The sequence below is a fragment of the Lampris incognitus genome, chromosome 2 (genome assembly GCF_029633865.1).
Source record: "Lampris incognitus isolate fLamInc1 chromosome 2, fLamInc1.hap2, whole genome shotgun sequence".
NCBI classification, from domain to species: domain Eukaryota; kingdom Metazoa; phylum Chordata; class Actinopteri; order Lampriformes; family Lampridae; genus Lampris; species Lampris incognitus.
Window position 1 is genome coordinate 23,119,517 of NC_079212.1, and position 21,564 is coordinate 23,141,080.

Here is a 21,564-nt window from a genome sequence, read left to right on the forward strand (position 1 = left end):
ACTGTGGTGATATGATGTTCCACGCCGTGCTTGGCCACCGCCGAGGAGAAGGTGGGTGTGGTGAGCTCGGGGAAATTTGCGAGCAGGCGTTGGTATGGATCCCCGGTAGAGAGTGTGTTAGCGAGGCACAGCGCTCCAGCGCCCCCAAGCGTGCAGGGGTATGACGCAAAAGAGACGGCATCAATCACGCGACAGTTTTTAACATCCACCAGCAGGTTGAAAGCACAGAGGAAATCCGCACCTAGGAGCGGGGTGGATACAGCAGCCATCACAAAGTCCCAGCCGAAACGTCGGCCGCCAAAACACACGTCTACATGTCTGATACCGTACGTCCGAATGGACGTGCCGTTGGCGGCGTCCATCTGGGGGCCGTGACTGTCGGTCATCGTGTCCACAGCTTGTGCTGGTAGTATGCTGCGTTGAGCGCCAGAGTCAACCAGCAGCCGCCGGCCCGACAAGGAGTCTCTGATGAACAACAGCTTGCAGTCACGGCCGGCGCCCATAGCCGTTAACAAGCGCCGGCCTTGGCGTTTCCCTGAACCCTGTAACTGCAGGGTTTGCGACACCGTTTTGCTTTTGCCCCAAACCTGGCATGGTAATAACAGAGCCCGTCGTCAGGTTGGCGGCGGGCTGTCACCGCAGCCGCGGTGTCCATATAGTCGTACACAGGTGGTGGTGGGGCGGTCTTGTGGGGTAGCAGGGCATGCACAAACTGTTGCCGGTTGGCCAGGAAAACCCTGTCTGCTTCAGCAGCCAGAGAACGGTAGTCCTTGGAGGCGGCGAGAGGAGAACTGGCCAGTGCTGTGCGTACAGGTGCGGGGAGCTGCCTCAGAAAAATGTGTGTGAAAAGAAAGGCCGGATCAGCCGATCCCAGCACAGACAGCATTTTTTCCATTAACTCAGACGGTTTGCCGTCGCCGAGGCCATTCGGGGACAGTAAACGGTCTGCCTTCTCCAGCTCCGACAGTTCAAATAGTTTCAGGAGGAATGTCTTTATAGCATCGTACTTGCCAGCAGCTGGCGGAGCTTCCAACAGCGTCATTGCTCGCGCCGTTGTCGATGCGTCTAACGCCGCCACTACGTAGAAGTACTGCGTTGCATCCTGCGTTATCCCTCTCAGCTGGAACTGGGCTTCCACATGTTGAAACCACGGCCGTGGATTATGCTGCCAAAAGTCGGGTAGCTTCACAGTAGCGGTGTAAATGCTAGCGTTAGCAATAGCCATGTTGTTAGCACCGGCGTCGTCGTTGTCAGACATACTCGTATTAGTAGTTAGATCACGTCGGGGTCACCAATGTGGAGTTAGAAAACAACGAGACAGGAGACGTGAGAGTAGACGTAGTCGAGGTAGTTTACTAGCTCCAACTTTGCATGTCATACGTTCGACAACGACACTGAACTGACTGTGAACCGGAAGCGGAAGTGCATTATCTGACGCCTCGCCTCTTCCCTTAAAGGTACACCGTCCTCTTAGGTGAATGTCTCTCGATATATAGATGTGGGTCACCACAATGGTGTCTTTCTTCTTCTAAAGCGTAGCTCAATTGCCCTTCGTTGACACCATTATTTCCACATTTGCTATGCGTTTAAAAATACAAATAATTGATTACTTACTTTAACATAAATGATTGTATGCTTGTAATGTTTAAATGATTGCCTATGGATCATATAATATGCCCTTATGAGAACAATTTTCCTTCCACATGCACGCCGATGTGTACAGTACAGTCTCTCTTGTAGGGCAGGCCCTTCTCCTCCTTATCTCATGTCTTTCAGTTCACATCCCACCAAGGCCATTTCTCCAATTACTTTGTACAGACTTGCTACGCTCAGTGAGTTTCTCACAAATTCCTCTGCTATCAACTAACAGTTAACAATAGGCTTTTATTTGTTAACATGGAGAAGAGACTTTCTAACACTACCTTTGTTCTGTTACATATGATCTTTAAGCAACATAGACTAAAGTTAAACATGGCATCGATGATACATAGCCCAAGATTAAAAGTAAGCAAATATCATATATTAATATATCCATCCATTATCCGAACACTTGTCCTGCTCTCACGGTCGCAGGAATGCTGGAGCCTACCCCAGCAGTCATTGGGCGGCAGGTGGGGAGATACCCTGGACAGGCTGCCAGGCCATCAAACAGGGCCAACAGACACACACACACACACACACACACACACACACACACACACACACACACACACACACACACACACACACACACACACACACACACACACACACACACACACACACACACACACATATCTAGGTACAATTTAGTATGGCCAATTCACCTGACCTACGTCTTTGGACTGTGGGAGGAAACCAGAGCGCCTGGAGGAAACCCACACAGACAAGAGGAGAACATGCAAACTCCACACAGAGGATGACCCAGGATGACCCCCAAGGTTGGACTACCCCGGGGCTTGAACCCAGAACCTTCTTGCTGTGAGACGACAGTGCTAACCACTGTGCCACCGTGCCGCCCAATTTGGGACAGGAACGTCGGTGTCCATACCAAGTACCAATGTCGGGCAGCCCATGCCCGAGGATCAGAAACCTCTTCACTTGCTTTTATCTATAATGTTGGCCTCCTGTGGAGGTGACGACACTCTGCAGATGTGGGACATACACAGCTTCAACATTCCTCTGAATGTAGCGGCTGGGCTGACCAACAACTTCCCTATGACTGATTGCTGTTTTAGCCCAGATGACAAGCTCCTGGTAACAGGGATCTCAGTAAAGAAGAATGAGGAAATTGGGAAGCTGCTTTTCTTTGATAAAGATTCGTTCAGGAGGGTCTACGAGATAGAGGTGACCAATTCAAGTGTCGTCCGCTTCCTATGGCACCCAAGGCTAATCCAGATCATTGTGGGCACTGAGAATGGATTGGCCAAGGTGTACTGTGACCCTATCAAGACGTGAAAGGGGTGCTAAGCTGTGTGTAGTAAAACGCAAATGTGAAGAAAAGCAAGCAGAGACATTGACACAAGAATACACCCCATCATCACACCCCATGCCCTACCTATATTACATGAAGCTTGTCAACACAGCTCAAGAAAACAGCTGGAGAAGGACAGGTTTGACCCCCTTAAATCCCACAAACCTGAGCCCCCTGTCTCTGGACCAGGTCGTGGTGGTCATGCTGCACCTCATGGTGGCACTCTGTCATCCTTCATTGTAAAGAACATTGATCTTGATAAATCAGATGACAGCAATCCTCATGAGGCCATCCTTCGGCATGCCCAAAAGGCTTCAGCCTGCAACATGTTCTTTACATGTCTGAATGCAGAGAAAACACATATGCATGAAATACAGCATAAACACTGGATGCAAAGAGCAGCAAGAATAATTCATACTTTCCACAAAGGATTTTCTCTGCTGACCTAACTGTCCGTTGTAGTCTGTCCCTGTCCTGTTTGGTGGCTAAGCCAAACCAGACGGTGATGGATATGCAAAGGACAGACTGGATTATTGCAGTGTAGAAACGAAGGGTTTGTTTTAGGGAGCTGTTCCTTATACGATACAAGTGTCCAAGGACAGGATGTTGAGTTACTGTTACGCCCCCCTGTGGCAAATTTATAATTTGTGATATTGGGCTGTACAAATAATTGACTTGATTTGGACACCAACTGTAGTGGGAAGAACGATTCTCTCATCTACGTGACATCGTCAGTTGTCGTCAGCCAAGAGTATCTGTCACCATTTTACAACGCTTTGTTTGCAGCTACAGCCGGGGAATTGGATTGTACACGTAGCCATGTTTGCATATCCAGTTTGAGCTCCGGTTTCACTTGTTATACAACTGGGTGTACCTGCAGTCAGCTGACAACTGACGAAGAGTGACGAAATGTTTCTTCCACTAAACGTTGCTGTCCAGATGAACTGATTCAGTTTTTCTGGAATGTTTATGCCAGGATTACTGGGCATGCGTCCAGACATCCTGTTTCTATACTGTAGCCTGGTGCTGCCCTTCCGTCTCTTATGACGACTAATTATATCACTTATTTTTTACTTTATTGCAATTAGTGTTTGAGTTCTATACAAACAGTGTATTCACATTATCATTATTATTATTATTATTGTTGTTGTTGTTGTTGTTGTAAATGTCCGCCCTTGCCACTTTTCCTGTTCATGTCGAAGGATCTTTTGCAGAATATCAATTGACACATTGACCCACCAATCTGAGTTAACCTCACGAGACCCGGCCATTCTTTATGGGATTTCCCCCTGTATCCAAACGTCTGCGCGGAGATCCTGACACGGTACGTGAGTCACGGACGGGTCCGTCCCATCGAGATAAGTTTCGTTTCTTGCGAATGAATACCGGTAGTACGCTCCTCCCTTATATAAACCTGGCGGGAAGGCACCATTGCGGAAAGAAAACAACCACTGTTCTGCGATTGTTTTCCCTCAGCATCGTCGACAGTTAAGCGAATCTGGCAGATTAATCGATTTAATGAGAACACCAATTTGACAAGACTTCAGAGATTATGAGCGTGGCGCTGCACTGTCAGGTTGGCCTTGACTTCTTCGAGTTTCTGAGAGAGACGCGGCGGACGTCCACCAAAGAGCGGAATGAACTCAAGGCGATCTATAACACCGAGTTCAGGAACAGGTGAGTCCCTTTACACTCAGATCTCGCCTTGAGGGTTGACGGCGGTCCGAACGAATCCACTCTAATGGCGTTGCTACGGTGTTGCTGGTGTTGATTTTTAGGAACGCAGGACTCAAAGATCCCAACTTCAGTCGAGTCCTCTACGCTCTGAGAGTATCTCATAAAGTGTCCATCCACCGAGGGAACGTGCGCTTCTACTCCAAGGTGAGCGTTTATTGTCGCTTTGTCTTTGCACGTTTTAGCCCATTTATTAGCAATTGCTACCGACCATTTTCCAAAGCATACCATAGTACTTTATATTGCCCCCCCCCCAACGTGTTCGTTTCAGCAGGCTACGGCACCAAAGTCAAATGGCAGATACTTGAAACTTGTTTGAGATAGGTAATCCATCACCGCAAGCATTTAGGTAGGATGGTGTGTGTGTGTGTGTGTGAGAAAGTTACGTTATTGTTGCGGGATGATGCGTGTGAATGAGCGGATTGATTTGAGAAAAGTACCTGGGGGAAAAAAAGCAAAGTTTTACAAATGAAACGCAAATGTCCATGACTTCTTTACAGTAATGAATGTAAGCTGTAGAAGCAAATAATCTTTTGGGTTGGGTTTATCACCTGAACGTTTAAGAAATCGGGATATATTTCAAACAATTACAGACAGCAAAATGGTCGGGAATATAATGTTCATTATACTCGATTGGTAGTAAATGTGCCAAAACGTGCAAAAACACCGGTATGGTCTTCTAATTATAACGATGTGGTTATGTGATTTTTTTTCACTTGCCAACAAGTTTAACCCAGGTAACATGACATTGTTTTGAAATCTGGACAGTGATGCGATACTTAATACATTTTCGGTTTCATTTTCGTCTGGATTAGATCCTATATAAATGGCGCCCCCATACCCCTTTGCAAACTAACTTGCAACAAGAAAAGAAGTAAGGTGGCCGTTTTGCAGTGGCCAGTAGGTATGGAACAACAACTCGATACATGAAGTCTGTTACATATGGCTCTGCTGAGTAATAGTAAGGATTCTTCCATCCATCCATTTATCCATTATCTGTGTCCACTTAATCCAGCTCAGGTCATACCCAGATAAGGGATATGACAACTATTGTAATTGGGCTTTACTGATTTGGAGAGAAATTGTAACTTAAAATCTGCTGACTTGCACAACCTCATCTGACATCTTTACAAGGAAGTGCAAGAACTTCCTGACAAACACAAACTACAAGACAAACAATTCTACACATTGTGTAGGGATAAGAAAAACCTGTTAGTAAAAAAAGCTAGAACAGCATCGTTTAAACCAACACACAGCTGTGTTGTATGAGCTGAAGCAAAAAAAGGCCAAATATTTCAGTGATTAATATCTATCAAATGTGGCCATGCCATATTAATCAGCTGACAGCTGGGTATGCGGCAGTTTCTTTTTATAATAAGATGACTGATAGTGCATACACTAATGCAAGGGTTGGGCCCTTTCAAGAGTAACTGGAAAAAAACACTTGGCATGTGGAAGGTGTGACAGTAAGGCAATGGTCGGTATGTCCCAAGTAACAAAAGAAAACTGATCTTTCCTACAGGTGAAAGCTCTATATCAAGATCAGTGGCAGTCACACAGGGGCCAGCAGTCGTTACCTGTGCAGGATGGAGGGGCCGGTCCCTGGCTGGTACAGGCCCCTGCGCTCCCAGAGAGCGGAGAGGCAGGAGTTCGAACCCGAAGAGAGCTGGCCAGTCTCCTGATGCAGAAACTCAAGACAGCTAAGTAATGAGAATCTCCTCATTTCTGCTTCATTTATGGTTACAATGATGCACTAATAACAGTCCAGTAGTTGTCAAGCAATTGAAATTTATGCCTCAGTCTTTGTTCCATTCATTAAGCTCCACAAAACATCAAACTATTTGTATTTTTTTTACTGCCTAGATATAGAATGGGATATAGAGCATCTATTTAATGTTTGTTTGTTTTTTTCTTCCATACCACCTGTCACATAATGGGCTAACACATTTACCTCTCGTGTCCTTTTGCATGCTCAATAATCCAGGTAAGAAAATCAAAGAAAAAAAGTTTAATTAGTTCATCTGGGCATACTAACGTTTATTGAGAGAAATATTTCATCACACATCTAAGTGACCTCTTAAATCTCAACCAACTGAAGGTATCCCCACCCTTATAAACAATACAGTGGCATAATGACCGAAAACAAGTGGTTTCATATGCAAATTGCTGTGAGCGTTTATTACAGTTTCAGTGGCCATGTGTACTATTCTCAGAGGATTGGGGAATAGTTGCTATCACAGCATTGTAAAATGGTGACAGATGTACTCTTAGCCCTGGGGTTCAGGGATGGTTGTTTCCTTCACATAGATGGCCTGTTCGACTCACCAGTAAAACCAGTGTTCCTCCCTATCAAGGATGTGCACATCCTAATCTTTGAAAGAGTGGCCGACTGCAGAGTCCTGGCCTGACGCGTTAGCTCTTCTATATTGTGCCATCCTCTTGGCCAGCGTCTGTTTAGTTTCCCCAATGTACAAGTCACGGCAATCCTCCTGGCGCTTAACAGCATACACTATATTGCTCTGTTTATGCTGGGGGACCTGATCTGAGGGGTGGACCCATTTCTGGTGCATTGAGTTTTGAAAGCAACTGAGACGTGGTGTTTGGAAAATACGCGTCTCAACTGTTCCGACCCTACCGCCACATATGTAATCACCACTTATTCTGTATTGAATTGGAATACCCAATTTCCTCTCGGGGATGAATGAAATATTTCTGGTTTACGCTTAGACAGCTGCTGTCCTCCTCTCTTCGATTGACTGGTGCACTGTTTGGGCGTCTTCCTGGCTTTGACAAATGCCCAGTTAGGCTAATCACACTTAGCTGGGTCCTGTTTAATGTGGGATTTCTTCCCTTCCCCGGCCACTGTGTTGGTGGGGACATTGTCAGCTCGGTGGTACAGCATCCTAGTTTGTGTTCCAGTGGATGATGAGAGTCAAACCTTAAGTACTGATCAGTATGTGTTGGTTTATGGTAAACATCAACAATCAAATGTCCCCACCGACACAGTGGCCAGGGAAGGGGAGAAATCACACAATAAACAGGCCCTGGTTAAGTGTGGTTATCCTATCTGGGCATTTGTCAAAGCCAGGAAGACGCCCAAACAGTGCACCAGCCGATCACAGAGAGGTGAAAAAAAAAGTGCCAGGAGGATTGCTGTGGGGCAGCACGGTGGCACAGTGGTTAGTGTGGTCACCTCACAGCAAGAAGGTCCTGGGTTCAAGCCCCGGGGTAGTCCAACCTGTTCCCACCTTGTCTGCGTGGGTTTTCTCTGGGTGTTCCGGTTTCCTTCCACAGTCCAAAGACATGTAGGTCAGGTGAATCAGCCATACTAAAATTGTCCTTAGGTGTGTGTGTGTGTGTGTGTGTGTGTGTGTGTGTGTGTGTGTGTGTGTGTGTGTGTGTGTGTGTGTGTGTGTGTGATGGCCTGGCTCCAGGGTGTCTCTCCGCCTACCGCCCAATGACTGCTGGGATAGGCTCCAGCATCCCCGTGACCCTGAAAGCAAGATAAGCGATTTGGATAATGAATGAATGGATTGCCATGACTTGTACATTGGGAAACCAAACAGATGCTGGCCAAGAGGATGGCACAACACAGAAGCGCTAACGTGTCAGGCCATTGGCCACTCTTTCAAGGATGAGGATGTGCACATTATTGATAGGCAATCACTGATTTGAACAGGGAGTCAAAAAGGCCATATATGTGAAGAGGGAACAACCATCTCTGAACTGAGGGGAGAATTAAAAGTACATCTGTCAGGATGTCCAGGTAGCATAGTGGTCTATTCTGTTGCCTACCAACATGGGAATCTCCAGTTCGAATCTCTGTGTTACCTCCAGCTTGGTCGGACGTTCTTACAGACACATTTGGCCATGCCAGATGTGGGTGTGTGTACTGATCAGTGCACTAGCGCCTCCTCTGGTCGGTCAGGGCGCCTGTTCAGGAGGAAGGGGAACTGGGGGGAATAGCGTGACCCTCCCATGCGCTATGTCCCCCTGTCAAAACTCCTCACTTGTCAGGTGAAAGGAAGCAGCTGGTGACTCCACATGTATCGGAGGAGACATGTGGTAGTCTGCAGCCCTTCCCAGTTTGGCAGAAGGGGTGGAGCAGCGACCGGGGCGGCTCAGAAGAGTGGGGTAATTGGCCAAGTACAACTGGGGAGAAAAAGGAGGAACCCCCCCCCCCCAAAAAAAGAAACAATTTATGGTCTCCATGCTTGCAGGACTGAGTTCATTTCTGATAAAAATGGTGTCAGTATCACTGCCTGCCACGAGTTTAAGGATGGGAGGATTTCCTTGAGTGTGGAGAGCAAAAACGAGGTATTTGAAATATAAAAATTGAAGTTTTTTTCAACATTTGCTGTAATGTACAGTACATAGAAATTCTGACTACAGTGTATTTATGAAGCTTCATTAAAGTACGTTTTATTCTTCTCAACAGTATCTGGTACAACTATATTTGGAGAATACAGGAACGGACGCAGTGTATTTCACATATTATACTCCTCTGAACTGGATCAGCTACTTGAGTTTGAAGGATGTACATAAAGTGACACGAGCCAACCCACTTTCAATTGCACCAGGTAAGACACACATACACACACAGTCTGCTTGATTTTGAAATTGAACTGAGGATGTTCATGATAATATGTAGAGTGTCTGTTGTTGTTGTCCATGTATGTGTTGTGCTGTAGAGTTGTACTGAATGTGTACCAAAAACAAATTCGACCAGCCTTGGTCATGTGGCTAATAAAACAATCTAATCTAATCTAACTGTAACCTTACTTACAAAAAGACACTGCATATTATCATTTGATCATATTCAATCTCAGACTCTATATTGTGATGTCTGAAATGACATTGTCTTATAAATGTAGGAGAGAGCACAGTCCTTCTTTAAGAATGTCTTTTTTTGTTAAAATTACTGACCTCTGTGGTCGTACTGGTAATTGTATTGGTATTTGACCATTTTATATCCCAGAGATCTAGTCCAGATGAAATAGCTGCAAGTGCTGTTGTTCCAGTACCTCCCCTCTCACTGAATTATAAAACACAGTTGAGGGACATTCGGGTAGCGTAGCGGTCTATTCCGTTGCCTACCAACATGGGGATCGCCGGTTCGAATCCCCATGTTACCTTCGGCTTGGTCGGGCATCCCTACAGACACAATTGGCCGTGTCTGTGGGTGGGAAGCCAGATCTGGGTATGTGTCCTGGTCGCTGCACTAGCGCCTCCTCTGGTCGGTCAGGGTGCCTGTTCGGGGGGGAGAGGGAATTGGGGGGGGGGGAATAGTGTGGTCCTCCCACGCACTATGTCCCCCTGGCGAAACTCCTCACTATCAGGTGAAAAGAAGTGGCTGGTGACGCCACATGTATCAGAGGAGGCATGTGGTAGTCTGTAGTCCTCCCCGGATCAGCAGAGGGGGTGGAGCAGCAACCGGGACGGCTTGAAAAATAGGGTAATTGGCCGGATACAATTGTGGGGGTGGGGGGGGGGACAGTTGAACCCAAGTGGTAGCTATGAGGTTGTGTTATCTGTTTCTAAAGGTATTTTTTAAGTTTGGTATGCCCATGCTGGTTGTTAGACATAACAACAAGGATACTTCTTCAAACTCACTGTTATGTTCCCTGTTCTTCTGCATTTGGCTGCCTATAGTTAGGATGTAAAACATTATGCACTGTCATATTTTGTTGAGGCAAAGTGTAACCTGACAATAAACATTTTAAATTAGCATCTACAAAAACCTTATTATTTTTTATTTTTGTTAATAACATTACATTTTACATTTTCTCATTTAGCAGACAATTTTATCCAAAGTGGCTTAATGGGGGTTAGCAATTAGCAGATGTATTCATCTTTCAACCTGTAGTAGCTGGGGACTAGCTATTGTCTTAAATGCGCCAGCAATAGAAAGTATCCCAAAGGACATTATGTGCATGTAAATCTTCATAATTGTAGCTTAAGCTTTTCAGAAATGCAGACTTTTACATTTCTGGGAACAATATACAACTAGAAATGTTCAAAGCGTTGCTGGTTCTTGTGCATCTTTTGTCAGGTTCCAGGTATGAAATCCAGGTCATCTTTCGCACCAGCTTGGTTGGTCTCTATCCAGCTACATTGGCCTTTGAGTTCAAACCAGACTTGTCCACCTCCACCGCATTCCACATTGTGCGGTTTATTGAAGTTGAATGTATCACCTCTTTGGGAAGGGAGCTGGCTCCCATAGCCCCTTACAAACCCCACTCCATCTGTGCTGTAACCTACCAGCCTCAATGTCCTATCGTGGATGGGCAGCAGCCTGAAGGGTACCACTCTACACTCCTGATGCTGTTGAATACAAGTGGGTTCAGAATGTTATGGTTTCTTTATAGTGATCCTTCAAAAAATCTTTTTGTTCTTTACCAGTTTGTCAGTGACGCACCTTAAAATAGAGGTGAGGTTGGACAAGTATGAGATACCTGCATATATGAACCAGCTCATGACGTCTCTCAAACACTCCTCTTTCTCCGATGCGAGGTAAACTTACAATTGTTCTGGGCATATATATTTATCCACCCATCATAAGGGTCCCTTTTTTAAAGAAATAGTTATCATTATTGCTCAAGCAACTTAAAGCTTGACAATTGTAAATAAACAATAGGGGCCTTGCAATACATTTACAAAATAGGAAAGGAAGTAGCTGATGGATTGTGTACACTTAAACTATGGACCAATAACATCAAATAATGTGGCCTCTATTCTAAGATATGTAGCGAACTCCTTTATTCTCTTTCCATCTTTGCAGAAGGGCCATGCTGGAGAGCCCTCTCAGCAAGGATAACTACTCAGAGAGGTTCCGTCTGCTGCTGTTTCTGGAAGAGCTTCAAATGGCAGTGGATATGCAGAGATATAACATTCCTAATAATGAGAGAGACTATGCAACCATGACCAGGGACACATTCAACAAGAAACTTCTTGTTCTGGAGGTTAGAACATGCTCAATTTCTCACCTACTCACTTGTTCCTGCAATCAGTTTTTCACATATTTAGTTAGGCTGTCGTTCAATAACTCACCACTCACTCACTTGCTCTTCCACGGACTCATCTCCTCACTCATCTATTGCAATCACTCATTAATAAGCTTGTTCTCACTCAGTACTTGTCTCTGTGGTCAGGTGCCTGGTGTGTCTGAGAACCGTCCGTCTGTGCTGCGAGGGGACAAGCTGCTGGTATGCCCAATGGAGGAAACGGGGGTGAAGTACTGTGGCTATGTCCATAGTGTACAGTTGGACAAGGTTAAATTAGGCTTCAGTTCAAAGTAAGCTCAAGCCGATATAATAAAATGTAACAAGATCTGACATGGAATATCTCTGGCTGTTTGTTATAAGAATGATCAGTAATCATAAATCTCACAAGTTCTCATAGCTATGTGAATTTCACTACAGGTTGTTGGACCGTTTCGTAGACGGCATGAAGTTCAGTGTTGAATTCACAGTGAACCGTCTGACTTCGCGTGTCCAGCATAGAGCAGCAGAGATGGTGTCTAAACACAGACTAGGAGAGGTTCTGTTCCCTACTGGAGCCTCCTCCTTATACCAGCAGACAGAGCTACCATCGCTAAGGTTAGTCATACCTGTAATGATGGCTGGACCACAATGGCAAGTGAAGGCCTCATTTCAGTAGTGTGACACCCCAGATGTCAGCAATGTGAGAGGAATTTATCGAAACACTGAGCTCTGGTGTACCTCCCAGGTCAACTTGTGGGTGACATAGACTGATAATGAATGCATAATGCTGAGGGTGCCAACAATGACTCCTTAACCTGAATTCCTTAGTTCAACTTCTACCTTTCTCTTTATAGCCTCTTTGACAGACAGCTGGAGAGGAACCTAGAGCAGTTTACAGCTGTGAAGCACATTGTAGCTGGCTCATCCAGACCTGCCCCTTACCTGGTGTTTGGACCACCTGGCACAGGTACACCACGTGCATGTCTGTGCTTGTAGATGTAGCTGTTGCTTTAATATCACACTCATATCACAGTATAACTCAATTTCCACCTTGATCTACACCAAGGCAGTAGTTCTCTGTGAGTTATTTGGTTGGTTGGTCTTGAGCAGAGCTGATATTTTATCAGCTGGAAATCAAGAATGTTTACTTAAGGCTGTTACATCAAGCTGGCATTTTGTGCGTGTTTGTCAGGTAAAACAGTGACCATGGTGGAGGCCATCAAGCAGATAGAGAAGACCCAGGCCTCCTGCCACATCTTGGCATGTGCTCCCTCCAACAGTGCTGCTGACTTGCTTTGTAAAAAGATCATAGTCCACATGGATAAGCGCAAGGTGTTTCGCATGTACGCCACCAGCCGGGACCCACAATGTGTTCCTGAGGAGCTTAAGGTCAGTGGCCAGTTCTTTTATACAGGGTTGATCTAAACAGCTTTAATTTCATACTTTGGCTCACTGTCTGTCAAATTAGTAAACAATTGAATTCAGAACCTTACGTTTTTGTAACGAGCCTTGTTGTGGACATTCTGGTGCACGTATTTTCACAGGCTTGCTCTAACCTGGTAGGGGACACTTATACATTTCCCTGTAAAGAGGATCTGATGGAGTTTAAGATCATCGTCACCACCCTATTAACTGCTGGAAGGTAGCTAACATTGGATACTTGGACTTGCAGTACATTTCCCTTACTTGATTGATGCCACAATAATTTCCATTAGCCACTCATTGTAATATTCATCATGTTACCAGTCACAAGGCTAAGCTAAGCTAACACATGTTCCAAAATAAAGAAAAGTTTCATTATAACCTTGTATTACACAAATGTGCAGTATGCACTCATCCACTGTTTTTAACTGAGACAAGTGACCTTGATATTTATAATTATTTGCTCTTTGTTCTCTCTAGGCTGGTTACAGGAGGGATTCCACCAGGCCATTTTACTCATGTATTTGTGGATGAAGCTGGGCATGCTGTAGAAACTGAATGCATTGTCCCTTTGGCAGGTAAAGACAGAAAGACCAGAGTGTGTTCTACAGTCGTACTAATCTTCCATCTGTGTTCTATCTGATCCAACTGTTATTAATTTATGTTATACACAAAACAAAGGGCTACTCCAGGCAGAGTCTGGCCAGGTTGTGCTTGCTGGGGACCCCAAGCAGCTTGGACCCATTCTCAGATCCCCCCTGGCACTGAAATTTGGCATGGGTAAGTAAGCACTGGAGACACACACACACACACACATACACACACACACACACACACTTCCCTATGTACTGCAATTCAGTTAATTATAACAGATTTGTGGAGTTTACACACATGCACACAAGCCGGAAAACCGGCAAGTAGTGCCCTAGTGCCTCTGTGTGTGTGCCATTTTTTGACAAAGATGTGAAAAAATGGTTTGCTGTCTGCAGGTGTGTCTTTGTTGGAGCGTCTGATGAGGGATTTCCCTCTGTACCAGAAGACTGAGGGTTCATTCAACAACCACTTTGTTACCAAACTGCTTCGTAACTACAGGTGAAATAGTTGATACTTATCCTTTTTGTATGGTCACTCTTATAGTGTGTATTTGATTGACCTTGGACTTGTTTTTTATCCCAACAATACTTTTCATTGTTGTTTTTAATTCTTCATTTTCTCAGATCCCATCCTGCCATTCTGAAAATCCCTAATGAACGTTTCTATGATGGAGAGCTCCAGGTGTGTGCTGATGAAATTATCCGCAACTCCTACTGCAGATGGGAACACCTGCCTACAAAGGTAATGGACACACAGTCAGACACACAGAAAGGATCTATACGAGCCTGAAAAGGCAGCCATTGATATTACTTCACTTCTCCTCTTTCAGGACTTCCCAGTGATCTTCCATGGGGTGGTGGGTCGTGATGAGCGTGAGGCCAACAGTCCCTCATATTTCAATGTTGCAGAGGTGGAAGTGCTGATGGACTATGTGAAGAAGCTGCTGGAGACACAGGGCAAGAAGAGCCTGGCTACCATCTCACCCAAAGATATAGGCATCATCGCCCCCTACAGGAAGCAGGTAGAAATGCACCTCTGATGTAAATACTGTTAAAAGTCCAAACAATTCTTATCACAGCAAATGTTTTTTTTTTTTTTCATACTGATTATTTCAGTTCATATATGAGAAAATACAACTTATAGTAAAGATGAGAAAAGCTGTTTATATCTAGATTTTATTTGAAAATGGTATTCCTGGGCATCATGCAGGTGCAGAAAATCCGTAAGGCCCTTGAAAAAGTGGAGAAAGATCTCAAAGTGATGAACATGCAATACCTAAAGGTGGGCTGCTGAATACCTCACCCTCTACAGGAAACATGAAATATTTCTATTATTCTGCTGGTATTTTAGAAATGGTTGTTTTAAGGGTATGTGCCCGTGTCAGGTGGGATCAGTTGAGGAGTTCCAGGGTCAGGAGAGGAAGGTGATGCTGGTGTCAACAGTTCGCAGCAGCGTTAAGTATATGGAGATAGACCAAAAGTTTTGCCTCGGCTTCGTCAAGAATGAGAAGGTATGGATTACATGTGAGAGTACACACACTTATATGTATATATCTCAAACTGATACATATTGTGATATAGTCCTCTTTTCCTTGGCCAGCGATTCAACGTGGCTATCACTCGTGCCAAAGCACTGCTGATTGTGGTGGGGAACCACAGGGTTCTGGAATCAGATCCTATCTGGAATGAGTAGGTGTCACCATACCACTATGCTGTGCTGTCACAGCTTCTACGATATAGGGCTTTCCAATATTTTACCAGGTTAACCCAATATTTTACCTGCTTTTGGGTCACTTAACCCTGCTAGCACAAGTATGTTCACAAACCAAGCCTGTGTTATTATCAACACATACTCTCTATGTGTCCCTCTGTGTCTCTCTCTCTGCCTCTCTTTCTCTCCCTCCTGTTTTTTAGGTTCATCCAATATTGCAGAGGACAAAGAGGCTATGATGGTTTCTACCATGAAGAGGAGGAAGAAGAGGTGGTAGCGAGACTTGCTGCCCTATACATCCACATTGATCCTCAAGGTAACATTCATGCATACACACACACACACATACAAGTTCAACCTTATTGTCATGTATTTAGAATACAATGAAATTCTTGTGCTCTAGCTCTCTCTGCTTAACACAAGGACAAAGAACGCAAGGACATGCAATCCCCCCCCCCCCAGAAAAAAACAACAACCGTAGACTATGGACACAGTGAATTCATACATTATATACACACTATACATTACATGATAACGCAACAATGTAAGGTGCGTATGGGTGCGTCAGCTGTTCAGCAACCTGACTGCGTGTGGAAAGAAACTATTACTGAGACAGGAGGTATGTGACTTGATGTGATTCCAGTAGTGTTTTTTTTTTAGATGGAAGGAGATAGGGGTGGGGGGAAAAATCGATTCACTTAAGAATTGCGATTCTTAGATTCTGAATAGATTCACAAATTCCAAAAATCGATGTTTAAAAACAGGTTTTTTTTTCCAGTCTTAAGTAGCCTCCTTGCTGCTGGCAATGTTGACTCGCCACGCACCTGTTCTGGCTTCCGGAAAACACGACAGCGGCTATTCAGTCGCTGCTAACATTAGCTCTTGGTAGCCTTTCTAAAAATGGAGCAGCAACAAATTCAGCCAGTCCCATCGCTGAAGGCAAGCGTTTGGTCGCATTTTGCATTTTACAGTCTCCCGGGGAAGAAGGAGCTTGACTTGACTCATTCAGAATGCAAGATTTGCAAAACGAAAGTTAAGTATTTCGGGAACACTACAGATGTTAGGTCTCACATCATACGCCATCACTCGGAGTTGAAAGAAGTGGAACAACAACCTCCTGCAACATTAACAAACAACCAATGCACACTGCACCACTTTACCAAACTCCCAGCCAATTCTGAATGGGCAGAAAAAAAATGATTACATCCATCGCCTGTTTCATTTCAAAAGACCTCCGCCCCCTACAGCCTAGCCAACAATTGAAGCCTTTAGATTTATGATCCAGGCAATTGAGCCAAAGTATGAAATACCATCGTGTCGGTTTTTTTACTGAGAGAGGTTAGGTTTGCCTTTGTGTTCACATTATTGCAATCAATTGATATAACTTTTTCAAATATAAAAACTACATAATCTTATACACACTTTAGTCTGCTTTCATGCCATAATTTGCCACACCGCCTTTCTCAGCGCACAGCGGACTGGAGTAGATCCTGAAATTAGCCGCCCCTATGTACCAAATCTAGAATCGATTTTTGAATCGGGAATCCTTTTGAATCGAAAATCGATTTTTGAATCAAATCGTGACCCCCAAGAGTCGAAATTGTGAGATTCCGAAAGATTCACACCCCTAGAAGGAGCGAGAACAGAACACGAGCAGGGTGGGTGGTGTCCTTAATGATGTTTTGGATTTTTCCTTTTAAAGTGAGTGGTGTAAATATTATGAAGTTGTGGTAGTTCTATGCCAATGATTTTTGCTGCTGTCTTTACAGTCCTTTGCAGCAGTCTGCAGTCAGGTTGCCAAACCACACTATGATACATCCTGTCAACATACACTCTATGATACTGTGATAAAAGTTCATAAGAGTTTTGGTATGAGTACCAAAACTCTTGAGATGCCTCAGAAAATACAGTCTCTGCTGTGCCTTCTTGAGGATGCAGTCAGTGTTGCGACACCACGTGAGGGTGTGTGTGGTGTGTACACCGAGAAATCTAAAACCATCCACATTTCAACAGTTGACCCATTGATGGAAATAGGAATGTGATTTCCTCTGATCTTTCTTAAGTCAACAATGATTTCTTTTGTCTTATTGACATTTAGAGAGAGGTTGTTATCATGGCACCATGCACAAGATTTTTTTTATTTATTTATTTTTAGCCCACTGCTCCTAGCCACACAGCTAGGATGAGTTAAATGCAGAGAAGAATTTCCCTTCGGGTATCAATAGAGTATAAAAAAAAAAAAGAAGTCATTACCCACACTGAATACTACTGAACATCAGCTGATGTATTTTTCCCTTTACTCGTATATTTGAACAGCGGTGATTGAAACTGCAGAGAGTGAGGTTCAGCAACAGCTGGAGCCAGAGTGGAGGAATGATATGTGAGAAGGTGGACCTCAAACACCCATCCTCCGTTCTTACAAAGAGATTTTGAGGGGGACCCCCATAGGCGAATGGTTTGAGTGCATACCACATGACCCCATGGTTGCAACCGTCGCCAGTTCAAATCCAGCTGGTGACCTTTGTTGGATGTCATACCCCTCTCTGTCCCATTCCTGTCTGCCTTCACTATTGCTGTCTCAAAAAACAAAAAAATAATAATAAAAAAAAAAAGATTTTGAATTTTAGTTGCCATAACATTTAGGTTTTAAATTGGTTTCTCCATTGGGTGCAATTCATGTCTGGTGAACCTACTTAAACCAAATATGTTAAGTGTCCTGTTGAGATGCATCACGTATTGAAACATGGATATGTTCAGCAGTCAACTATTTTTCTTCTGCCACTTTAATAACAGTAATAATTAGCTTTCTACAACCAAAAACACAAATAAACGTTCATATGATGTTTCTTATAAGCTAATGAAATCATGTCACTGTTAATGACGAGACATAGAGATTGATATAAATTCGTAAAATTGTCATAATTGGTTTTTAAATGATTGATATAGACCCCAGTGTTGTGGTGCTCAATAGCGTATCCCTCTCGCCTGTTTTGTAATCTGTTTAGCGGTTGGTGTGTTTGCACTGAAGAACCCTTTTTTTAGAACAATCATGTTGTTATGCATTTAAACCTGCAACACTGTCTCCAAAGATCTTTATGCTAAAGACTTCTCAGGTTGTTATATGATGTAATAAAATTTGTAATATATTCTGTGAAGTACTTACGTTGTAATAAATAAATGAAAGCCAGGCTTCTGGTGGAAACGACTGTTGTCTCTTTGCCTTGTCTGTGTCTGACACATCTTAAAATTTGATCGCAAGCAAATAGGGTTGTAATTTTTTACTTTGTTCTCAACGTGTTTCATGGATACCTATTAATAGTGTTTTTTTTTTTTTGCATTTTATATAGATCGGTTGTGTGTATGCATCTTTATAGGGCAAGTAATGTGATTTTATTTTGATATGCACATTAACTGCTTCATTTCCATTGTTTAGTTCTATGTCATTCTCTAAATCACTTTAACTGGCCCTGTGCTGCTTTTACCTGCATGCCCTCAGATCATTAAATAGGATCACACTATTGGGGTATCAAAGCGTATAAAAATGCTTTCAACCAGGGGAAAAGAGGATATATGAGATAAGAAAGTCCATATAGAAGATATACACTCACTGGCCACTTTATTAGGTACACCTTGCTAGTACCGGGTTGGACCCCCTTTTGCCTTCAGAACTGCCTTAATCCTTCGTGGCATAGATTCAACAAGGTACTGGAAACATTCCCCAGAGAGTTTGGTCCATATTGACATGATAGCATCACGCAGTTGCTGCAGATTTGTCGGCTGCACATCCATGATGCGAATCTCCCGGTCCACCACATCCCAAAGGTGCTCTATTGGATTGAGATCTGGTGACTGTGGAGGCCATTTGAGTACAGTGAACTCATTGTCATGTTCAAGAAACCAGTCTGAGATGATTCGAGCTTTATGACATGGCGCGTTATCCTGCTGGAAGTAGCCATCAGAAAATGGGAACACTGTGGTCATAAAGGGATGGACATGGTCAGCAACAATACTCAGGTAGGCTGTGGCGTTGACACGATGCTCAATTGGTACTAAGGGGCCCAAAGTGTGCCAAGAAAATATCCCCCACACCATTACACCACCACCACCAGCCTGAACCGTTGATACAAGGCAGGATGGATCCATGCTTTCAAGTTGTTGACGCCAAATTCTGACCCTACCATCCGAATGTCGCAGCAGAAATCGAGACTCATCAGACCAGGCAACGTTTTTCCAATCTTCTATTGTCCAATTTTGGTGAGCCTGTGTGAATTGTAGCCTCAGTTTCCTGTTCTTAGCTGACAGGAGTGGCACCCGGTGTGTGTGGTCTTCTGCTGCTGTAGCCCATCTGCCTCAAGGTTCGACGTGTTGTGCGTTCAGAGATGCTCTTCTGCATACCTCGGTTGTAATGAGTGGTTATTTGAGTTACTGTTGCCTTTCTATCAGCTCGAACCAGTCTGGCCATTCTCCTCTGACCTCTGGCATCAACAAGGCATTTTCGCCCACAGAACTGCCGCTCACTGGATATTTTCTCTTTTTCGGACCATTCTCTGTAAACCCTAGAGATGGTTGTGCGTGAAAATCCCAGTAGATCAGCAGTTTCTGAAATACTCAGACCAGCCCGTCTGGCACCAACAACCATGCCACGTTCAAAGTCACTTAAATCACCTTTCTTCCCCATTCTGATGCTCGGTTTGAACTGCAGCAGATCGTCTTGACCATGTCTAGATGCCTAAATGCATTGGGTTGCTGCCATGTGATTGGCTGATTAGAAATGTGCGTTAATGAGCAGTTGGACAGGTGTGCCTAATAAAGTGGCCGGTGAGTGTATATCATCTGTCTTTTCTATCTAGTTTTTAACTTGGCATGACAAAGAACGTATAGCCTAAATTCACTCGTGTGTGTGTTCATATAGTCTTTCATGTGTAGGCTACTGCAGACATCAGTAAGGAAGCGGGCCCATTGGACGTTGTGCACGTGATGTGCATGACGAGGTAGTAAATGATATGCTCTTTCCTGAGTAGGTTTATTGACAGCTGATGATTGCTTATGGCATGAAACAGGCTTGTACTGTCTCATAAAGAATTTACTTGACTCACTGGACTATATTGAGATGGTAGTTTCTTTAAACAAAGTTATATATTTATATATATGTATTTTTTTTTATTACTGGTGCAAATAGGATTGAATGCAAAATAATTTTTAAATACATCACATCCCAGCACCAGCAGTCATCTGTTTTGCAGTTAATTTCGACATCTGTTGGGAGTCTGGCCAGCACGGTGGCACAGTGGTTAGCACAGTTGCCTCACAGCAAGAAGGTCCTGGGTTCAAGCCCTGGTGTAGTCCAACCTTGGGGGGGGGGGTCATCCCTGGTTGCCCTGTGTGGAGTTTGCATGTTCTCCCCATGTCTTCATAGGTTTCCTCAAGGTGCTCCAGTTTCCTCCCACAGTCCAAAGACATGTGGGTCAGGTGAATCAGCCATACTAAATTGTCCCTAGGTGTGAATGTGTGTGTGTGTGTGTGTGTGTGTGTGTGTGTGTGTGTGTGTGTGTGTGTGTGTGTGTGTGTCGGCCCTGTGATGGTCCAGAGTGTCCCCCCACCTGCTGCCCAATGACTGCTGTGATAGGCTCCAACATCCCCATGACCCTGGTAAGGATAAGCGGTTTGGATAATGAATGTTGGAGTCTTTTATTCGAATAAACATATACAATGGCTGAATATTATGGAACGTGTATGTATTATTTCATTGTCAGATTTTCAATGTTCACATCACACTTAGAGCCGATTAACTAAAATTTACTTGCTTTTAAATGACAGTGACATCTCTATGACCCTGACTAAATCAGTTTCTCAGATGTACATCACTTTGGATAAAAGCATCTGCCAAATGAAATTGTAAGCTTCAACAATGATACGTAGATGTTAACTTTACTCTCTGCAGTTATGAATCTGAGTTCATTGCAAGTGGGACATTTCATACAAACACTGGTTCAGTCTGGTTGTCTATGGTGATAAAATAAGTACCTGACTCACTGTTCCCTCAGCAAAGTGTCCAGATTAGGAGTATGCTGCAAAAAAAAAAAACAACTATAAACTAATGTACTGAACATGTCACTGGCCCTGTCTAAACTGCATGGGTATCAATAGTAAAATTATAGTTTCACTGAC

At 44.0% G+C, this 21,564-nt stretch overlaps 1 protein-coding gene across 1 annotated transcript; it reads left to right on the plus strand.

Moving 5' to 3' along the window:
* The first annotated feature begins 4,375 nt into the window (after window positions 1-4,375).
* LOC130107183 (putative helicase mov-10-B.2) lies at window positions 4,376-18,601 on the plus strand. The gene is made up of 23 exons (XM_056273640.1): window positions 4,376-4,630; window positions 4,732-4,834; window positions 6,210-6,391; window positions 8,908-9,004; window positions 9,126-9,267; window positions 10,740-10,989; window positions 11,090-11,200; window positions 11,469-11,649; window positions 11,839-11,981; window positions 12,109-12,285; window positions 12,525-12,637; window positions 12,863-13,059; window positions 13,215-13,312; window positions 13,573-13,670; window positions 13,774-13,872; window positions 14,082-14,184; window positions 14,310-14,427; window positions 14,516-14,707; window positions 14,896-14,967; window positions 15,071-15,196; window positions 15,286-15,374; window positions 15,600-15,712; window positions 17,713-18,601. Exons 1-23 carry the CDS (start codon window positions 4,506-4,508, stop codon window positions 17,778-17,780), a joined length of 2,997 nt encoding a protein of 998 aa, XP_056129615.1. The 5' UTR covers window positions 4,376-4,505; the 3' UTR covers window positions 17,781-18,601.
* The last annotated feature ends 2,963 nt before the right edge of the window (window positions 18,602-21,564 follow it).